An 8,892-nucleotide genomic window follows, 5' to 3' on the forward strand; every position below is an offset into this window, starting at 1 on the left:
TCTCCCATCCAGATGGCAAGATCTTGGCTGAGCATCTTAACATGAAACCTCTCTCTTCTTTCCCCTTCCTTTGCCAGTTCTTATCCCAACAACTCATCTTCTGGTTACCAGGTTACTGCTTGTCTCTAGCTCTTGACCTCTTCTTTTAACAACTGATTCTTGCATTCTTAATTTATCCATCTTCATGCTCAGTCCTTTGGTTCCCACACCGATTTCTGTCAGGTACCTTTTGTCTTAGAATCTGCCTCAGAGTCTGTATCTAGTTTTGTCCACCTTAGATGCATGTGCTCAATCATCTACTGGTGTCCCATTGTGGGGTGGCTTCAAGTGTACAGTCACACAGGACCCATGTTCAGAAGTTCCTTGTATTTGATTTAATGCTCTGCTGTTGACTTCTTGAAATTCTTATTTTATCTTTGAAACTATGTTTTGGAAGGCTTCCCTGGTGTCTCAGAGGGTAAAGTGTCTGCCTGCAATGCCAGAGACCTGGGTTTGATTCCCGGGTCGGGAAGATCCCCCGGAGAAGGAAATGGCAATTCACACCGGTACTCTTGCCTGGAAAATCCCATGGACGGAGAAGCCTGGTGGGCTACAGTCCACGGGGTTGCAAAGACTGAGCACCTTCACTTTCTTTCTTTCTTTTGTAAGTGAAGCCCAATGGGATAATGGAGCATGAACATGATCAGAAGAGAGGCACAAACACTCTTTGCAACCCCATGTAGTACCTAGCATTCACAGTGCCCCATAAGCATACAGTGGTTCCAAAAAAGGGGAGTTCAGCAAACATAAGGTAAGGGTGTTTGGTCTATAACCAAGTAAGCACCTACACTGACAGCCCAAAGAGGCCAGGCTTTCCATTCAACCCAGAAATTGCTTCAAATGCAGAAAGGAAGCAACAGTGTTCTACGAAACACAAATAACCTAAAACCCCAGCATATCCTTTCTTGCTTAAGTTACTTCCCTGTGCTAGCCAACCACTTAGGCTGAAAATGATGACAGAGAAGGAAAGATTTGGGTGGGAGTAAGGAATAGCTCCCTTTCCTTTCCTTACTCATCAGAAAGGCAAGATTGGTAAAGAGGGCACAAAAAAAGTATGCATATAAAAAGTGAAATAAAAGCAGTTGAGTTCATTTTGTCAGCATTTTCACAGTTCCAGCAGGAATAAAGTACATATGCACGTACCAACTGCAAAATGTGAACTGTGGAACTTAGGTGATTTCACATCCCAGTTAAGTGCTCTTGTATTTCCACTTAAAACTGGCACTGCACACTATAAAGATGAATGGCTAATTCACGCCAATCCTTTAAAATTATCATTTTCTAATAATGACATTAAATAGCAGATAAAAACACCATGTCGAGAGAGATCATGAAAGGGGAAAAGCTTTATTTTTTAAGACCTTTAAGGACAATTTTCTTCTGCTTTTTGAAGAAGGAGCCCACATTTTCATTTTCCATTGGGCCCCACAAATTATGTACCTGGCTCTGGTTCTATGGCTTGAAGATAAAACAAGTACTGATAAAACTGACTCTCATCCAGGCCTTTTTCAGGTGTGACTTATTTAGGCCGTGTCATTCCCCTCTCCTGGGACTTTTAATTCAATAGAAATTACCTGTCCTTTGGTAAAACAAATAAAACCCCTCCCAAACATAGCTCTAAATGGATAGGAAGATGGATATAAAATAATGTGGTAGGGACTTATACAAAGCCACAGGGTGTGCCAGGAATAGGGGCCTAAGCTGACTCTCATCTAGCCTTCAGATTCAATGCCATGGCCTGCCAGCACTCATCTCCACTGTGGGCATCTGAGTCTTGAACATCATTTGAAAATACCCACAAAGTCATGCATTACAACCTTTTGATCACATCCCAGCTGGGGCCCTCACAATCCCACAGGAACAGATGTAAACAAAAGGCTCTGTCCTTCAAGAGGTTTTGCACAGACCATTCCAAGGCCCCAGGGGAGCCCTGTGTCTTGTTCGAGGTCAATGGGAGTCGATCAGTTGGCCAGTATATGCCTCTTTTGTAGCCTTGGTAAGAATTACATGTCTACATCTCCCCTGGCAGGTCAGAATATCTTTTCTAATCATTGTATCAAAATCATTAGAAATTCTGAAGGAAGAAGATGCTGCCTATCTTTTCCCTTGAATTTCTTAGAGAATAAGACATGCACAATCAAATCGAGAAGACTTGCACCACTGGCCAGATCCCTACTAATCAGAAAGAAACTCTAAGCCAGAACAGACCACAACCATAGGCACCTTGCAAATTGCCTGCATACCCTTCAAATGGTCACTTCAAGTCATCTAAATGGATTTTTCGGTGAATATCTCTTAGCAGATTCTAACTGCCCACTTGCTGTTCTCTTGGGGCCTTCCATGCAGAGTACAAGGACCACCTGAACCTAGATTTCCTCCAGAAGCCTCACAACAGTTTTTGTTTGGTGTTGAGATGCCCTTAGCAACATGGCCTAATCCTCCAGGTATTTCTGAGCTAGTCCATGTTGCTTCTAAACCCCAAAGCTCTTCCTCTATGCACAGCTGTGTAGAAGGACAGATTCTTGAGAGGACCAACATCTTCAGACTGTTCCTACCTGGAGCCCACTGGGTTGCTCAGCCAGCACTGCAGCCCGGATGGAAGGGCCAGTTGCCTTTTTGCCAGAACAAACTTGCAGTTGCTATCTCTTCCCTTCAATCAGGCACAGGGGGAAAGATTATCTTACAGGCCACACTGCATTGCTCTGGTCTTAACAACAATAATAGGGACCATATTTCTTCCTCTTTCCATCAAATGATCATTGTAAACACGTATTTAAAATTTTTAGGTTGCCCTTGAAAATAATCTTCACAAAAAGATTTCAGTGAAGTGTAAAAAATGCTCTGATAGATACAATGGCGACTGGGCATAAAAACAGGACGCAGGAGGTCCTTCACTTTGTAAACAGTTTACATTTAAGTAAAGAAAAAGATAGAGGAAGGAAATATATCACAATGGATTTCTTTAGGTTGCTGTGACCATAGGTAATTTTGCATTTTCTAAAAGAAAATACATTCGATAGGCATGCATTACTTTTGCAATCCATAAATTATGAATATTAATAAGTGGTGAGCACTGGAACAAGCAGCAGAAGGGGAAATCTGCCGTTGCTACTTTCCATTCTCTCACCACTAAAGTTTTCCAGGAGTGTGTGTGGGGGGGGGTGGGCGTGGAAGTGGAGGAACTGTCCAGATCTTAGCCCCACCCACTGGGCTGGCCTGACCAAGGAAGACACAGCTTCAGTTTCACCATGGAAATGTAACCACTTTGGGGTAGAAGGTAGGCTGTGCTATCCATAGGCTGGCAGCCAATAGCATGGGGTGAGGGGCAACCCTAGAATGCCCATGGAAAATACTAAATAGAAGACTCTACTGCCAGTCTGAAATCACTACATTAGTGATTTCTCCACCCATGGCCACTCTGCCCTTTACATTCATCAGGCAGTAGTGAACATGCCAGAGACTTGCAGGAAAGGAAGGGAATCACGATGTGCCTTGTGATTGACTGAAATACACCTATGCCATATTACTACTACTTTACCTGCTGCAGTTACCAGTAGGACTGCCATCAGCAGCACCATCCCCACCGTCGCTACTACTACTATTATTATTAATCCTTTACGTGTGTAAACTACTTAACGAATTACAAAGTGCCTGGCTCTAAGATGACCCTGGATATGGCCTTATGGAAGCAGAGATAGGCAGGCACTAGAGACATCCAAGGGAACAGAGCGGACTGGCACTTAGAAACAGAGCACAATTATCCACATATATTTTTCATCCCCCAACTGTCTGGCCTCCAGACAAATCCATCTCCAGCCACACCCATTCTCCTCACCTAACTCTGCGCCAAGTGTCCAGAGCTAAAGAGTTTGGGCAACTTCAAGGGTTAGGGACCAGGAGTGAGGGCCTTTAATTTGATTAGAGGAGGTGGGTCATTCCCAAATCCCACCAGATGAGGTGGGAGAAGACCAAAGACTGCTTTTCAAATATAAGGCCTCTGCCAACCTCTTCCACCTTCTCTCAGGAAGGCCCTGGAATGACCCAGACTCCTCCGTTTTTAGAGACTTTAAAATTTCCTGTTAATTTTTAAAAATGCCCGACTTTGACCTTAATCTCCAAAGTGTACTTGGGAATTTCTTATCCCAATAAAAGGACTCCCTTTTCCTCAAAGCCTAGCAGTCAGCTGGTGTGAGAACCAGTGCTACACGGAGTGGGGGGCGGGGTGGGGGGGCGAGAATGTAGCACAGCTCAAGCCCAACCTTGAACTAGTTTCCCTTTGAGATTGCTCTCTTCACCTGGCAACCGAGGCCCCAGCAGAGCTCGGAGAGAAGAAAGTGCATTTTGGAATCCATTTTGCTTGAGATGCTGAAAGCATCATAGCAAACTGCCCTTTGCCACTGGGGCCAAAGGGACTCGGGCGAGGATTTGACTCTGAGATGCGGTCAGCTGGGGGGAAGGTGAGGGCCAGCTCTGGTGTCAACGATCCCCGAGGCCAGCAGCCACCGGGCATGAGGTGGGTGCGGGTGGCCCACCCCGGGTGCCGCTTCCCGCATTTGGACCCGGGTCCACTGGTGAGCAGTAGTAGCAGCAGTCGCCGCCAGGCCGGCTGGGTCCCCATCTGTCCTTCCAGCTATTTATAGGCGAAATTTACGAGGATGCGGGGGAGGAATGCGGGATGACCACGAGTTTCAAAAGGTTTAATCCTAAAAGTCACACTTTTTCCAAAGCGTCCCCCCCTCTTGGGCTTTCCTTCCCGGAGCAGCACGGTCCCCGCGAGGGAGAGCGGGGCGCGGCGCGGTGACCGGAGGACCGAGGCCAGAGAATAGGGACCAGCTCCGGGCTGGAGCCGGGGAGGGCAGAGCAAGGAGGGGCCGGGAGCGCGGCGCGGCGCGGTGCAGCTCACCTGCCAGGCTGTTGTAGCAGTCGATCTCGATGGCTTCCACCGTCTTGCTCTGCTCCTCCGAGAGGCGACCGGGGTTGGGGGCCCCGGCCGGGGAGGCCCCGCGCGAGTCCCGTTCCCGTTCCCCGGCGGCCGGCAGCAGCCCCTTCAGCTCCAGCAACGCCCGGTGGTATTTGCCGATGGCTTCGCGGAATTTCTTATCCTTGTAGCACTGCGCCCCTTGGCTCTTGAACTCGTGCGCGCGCCGGATGAACTCGGCGGGCTCGGCCGCCGCCCCAGCCTGGCCCCGCGCCGGGGTCCCTCCGCCGCCGCCGCCGCCGCCGCCACCGCCGCCGCCCGGGACGCACAGCGGCGGCTGGGGCCGCTGCGCCTCGCCGGCCGCGGGCGGACTCGGGTTCCCCTTGGCTCCGGCCGCCGAGCCCTTCCTCTCCATTCGGCCGCCGCCCGGCGCCGCCGCGCCCTCCCGGGTTTAAACGCGGCGGGCGCCGGCCCCGCGCCTGGAGAGCTCGGCCGCGGCCGTGACACCCCGCGGCGGTCCGTCGTCCCGCACTCCCATTCTCCTCGCCAGCTGCGGGAGGCTGCTCTCTCCTCCTCCTCCTCGGATTGCCTTCCCCTCCTTCCCTCCGCCCTCCCTCCCCCACTCCCGCGCCGCCCGCCCTCCGCCTCGCCCTCCTCCCCTCCCGCAACCTGCGGTTGGCGGCGACCTGGCCCCGGCGCGCTCCGGGGCTAGAGGTGCCGGGGGTCGGGGGCCCGAGGGGCTTGGCGGGGACTGTCGCTGACCCGGAAGAAGCTTGGCTCGCCTGAAGGAGGGGAGGATTAGTGACAAAGACGAGCCCTTTCTTTCCCATTCAATCCAGCCCTCGGAGGCGCGCCTAGTCTGAAAGAGACGCATGGGGGAGGGTGTGTGTGTGTGTCTGTGTGTGTGTGTGTGTGTGTGTGTGTGTGTGTAGGGATGTATTGTGAGTGAATATGTGTGTGTGTATATGTGTAGGGATGTATTGTAGGTGAATGTGTGTGTGTGTAGGGATGTATTGTGAGTGAATGTGTGTGTGTGTAGGGATGTATTGTGAGTGAATGTGTGTGTGTGTAGGGATGTATTGTGAGTGAATGTGTGTGTGTAGGGATGTATTGTGAGTGAGTGTGTGTGTGTGCGTGTGTAGGGATGTACTGTGAGTGTGTGTATGGGGGATATATTGTGTGTGTCAGTGTGTAGGGATGTATTGTCAGTGTGTGTGTGTGTGTAGGGGTGTATTGTGAGTGTGTGTGTGGGGGATGTATTGTGAGTGTGTGCGTGTGTAGGGATGTATTGTCAGTGTGTGTGTGTGGGTATGTGTGTAGGGATGTATTATGAGTGTGTGTGCATGTGTAGGGATGTATTGTGTGTGTGCATGTGTAGGGATGTATTGTGAGTGTGTGTGTGTGTGTAGGGATGTCTTGTCAGTGTGTGTGTGTGTGTGTGTGTGTATGTGTGTAGGGATGTATCATGAGTTTGTGCAGGGATGTATTATGAGTGTGTGTGCGCGTGTGTAGGGATGTATTATGAGTGTGTGTGTGTGTATGTGTTTGTAGGGATGGGGGACACATGCAGACTCACTCGCAACAGATTTCTTAAAAACTAAAAGAACAGGTGCGGCGGGAAGCAGGGACATAGGCACAAGCTGCAGCTCCTGGTTCTCCGCAGTAAGAACCAGGAGCTGTGTTAATATTTTCGTGTTAATAATTTTATGGTGGCAAGGCCTGTTTTTTTGTGGGTGCAGGTTGTCACTGAGATGTGTCCCCATGTGTGGCTGCCCAGGCGCCCAGAACACAGTGGGCACTTCACCCTGCAGGCGTTATATTCTGAGAGCCGCCGTGTGCTGACGCCTGGGTGTGCAGGCAGCTGTGCAGAATGAATCACGGACATCAGAGATGGAAAACACCTGTTGCTGTTGGTCATCAAGGCTGGGCACGTGTCCTACTGTCCACTTGCAGGACAGCTCTGCCCCGCCTCGGAAGGTTCCATCCCTTACTTCATTCATTCTTTCAGACTGCCCTGGCTGTCTGCTGGGGATGTGCTGAGGTCAAGGGGCAAAGATAGTCCAGGAAGGGACTATCCTGCTCTCTAACTAACTCCCGGTCTACTGGAGGAGATAGACCACCCACCCATATACTCACTCTGCCAGGTAGAAATTGGTAAATGTCGCCAGAAGGAAAAGAAAGTCCTATGGAGCCCCAAGGAAGGGAAGCTTTGTGCAGGAAACATTTGAGGCCTTGAAGGATGGGTAAGATCTGATCCTGAGGAAATATAAGAAAATGTCATCTCAACCAGAGTGAGGAAACAGCAGAGGTCCTGATGTTCGGAATCTTGGGGATGTTTACAGCATTAGTGGTTTGAGTTTAATGGTCTAAACAGAAGTAACTGAAAATGATTGGGTTAGATTATGGAAGCATTTGAAGGGGTTGCATATGATTTTGCAAACGGAGGAGAAGGGTGGCCTGTTTTTTAGTGCTCCTGCCTCCTTTATGATGCTGAGAAAAAGATGTATGTATTTTACATCATTGGTTTTTGAAGCACGGTTTCCAGACCTGCAGCATCAGTGTCACCTGGAAAATAGGAGATGGCGTTTCCAGGGTCCCACTCCAGGCCTGCTAAAATCAGAAACTCTACGCATGGGATCCAGCAGTCTGTATTTTGACCCCCACTGCCACCTTGATTCAGATGCACAGTCAAGTTTGAAGACTCCGGCTCCAAAACCTAACTACTCAAAGTGGAGGCCTTGGGCCAGTAGCATCCACTTCACTTTGGAGCCTGTTAGAGATGAAGAATCTGCAAAATCCAAGATCTGCTGACCCAGATCTATCCTCAAGATCACCAGATGATTCATATGCTTATTAAGAGTGTGAAAAACCCTGCTCTGGAGGATTTGCAAAGTACAGAAATGTACAAAGAAACCCCCCCACTCTATACTGTCACCCAGGTATATTCTTTGTTAATATTTCGATATAATTCCTCTCTGTTTTTTTCTAAGCATCTATATTTGTACAAAGTGCTCTTTTAACAAACATGAGTGATATGGGATGATATATATAGTTTCCTGCTCTTCTTACTTTACGTTTTATGTAATTAAATAGCTTTTTAAAGTCTTGTTTTTAATGGTTTCACAATATTCTTTTTGTGTTTGTAGCATAGTGTATTTAATCATTTTTCTGTGGTCAGATAGATTGATTCCAAGTGTTTGCTATTATAAAGTACACTGAGATAATAAAAATAATGGATACCACTTACAATAATCCAGTGAAATAGGTGTTGTTATTATCCCCATTTTAGACACCAGGTCACAGAGACTCGTCCCAGGTCACATTGCTGATAAATAGAACTGGGGGACTTCACTGCTGGTCCAGTGGCTGAGACTCCTCGCTTCCAAAGTGAGAGGCTGGGGTTGGGTCCCTGGTAAGGGAACTAGATCCCCCATGCTGCAACTAAGACCCAGCACAGACAAATAAATAAATATTTTTAAGAAAGAAGTCGAGCTGGCATTTACATCCAAGCAATCTGGCTTTAGTATCTATGCTCTTAACTAACTCTATTCATACTTAGTTTTTGTCCTCATTTGTATTTCTTCACAATAAACTATGTTAATATCTAAAAATGTCTTGAAACATACTTTCAATTTGCTTTTAGAAAGATTGTAGTACTTGACCTCTCACCAGCAACATGCTAGTTTCCCAACATCCTTGCCAACATGAAGGATTAAACTTTAAAAAATATTTCCTAATTTGATACATAAGACCTGTGTATTGAATGAACTGGGATATCATCAATTTCAAGGGTGAACATTTTTCACATGTTTGTTGCCATTTATATAGTATTGAGAGTTTTTATCCAGACACCGCCTTAATGTACTAAATTATACCTTATATGTTACAGCACCTTACTTTTTTAAGTGCTTGAACATCTTTAATCTTATTTAATC

General features: G+C 47.8%; 1 protein-coding gene across 1 annotated transcript in view; it reads right to left on the minus strand.

The window, feature by feature from the left end:
- Positions 1–5,567, minus strand: part of TTC9 (tetratricopeptide repeat domain 9) — a 35,476-nt gene extending 29,909 nt beyond the window's left edge. The window contains exon 1 of the mRNA XM_086319989.1: positions 4,943–5,567. Within this exon, the coding sequence (XP_086176115.1) occupies positions 4,943–5,372 (430 nt within the window). The 5' untranslated portion in view covers positions 5,373–5,567. The remainder of the gene's footprint in view (positions 1–4,942) is intronic.
- Between the last annotated feature and the right edge of the window lie 3,325 nt (positions 5,568–8,892).

The sequence above is a fragment of the Bos grunniens genome, chromosome 10 (assembly GCF_055505025.1).
Source record: "Bos grunniens cultivar Pamir isolate PY7600 chromosome 10, Bosgru_T2T1.0, whole genome shotgun sequence".
Lineage (NCBI taxonomy): Eukaryota > Metazoa > Chordata > Mammalia > Artiodactyla > Bovidae > Bos > Bos grunniens.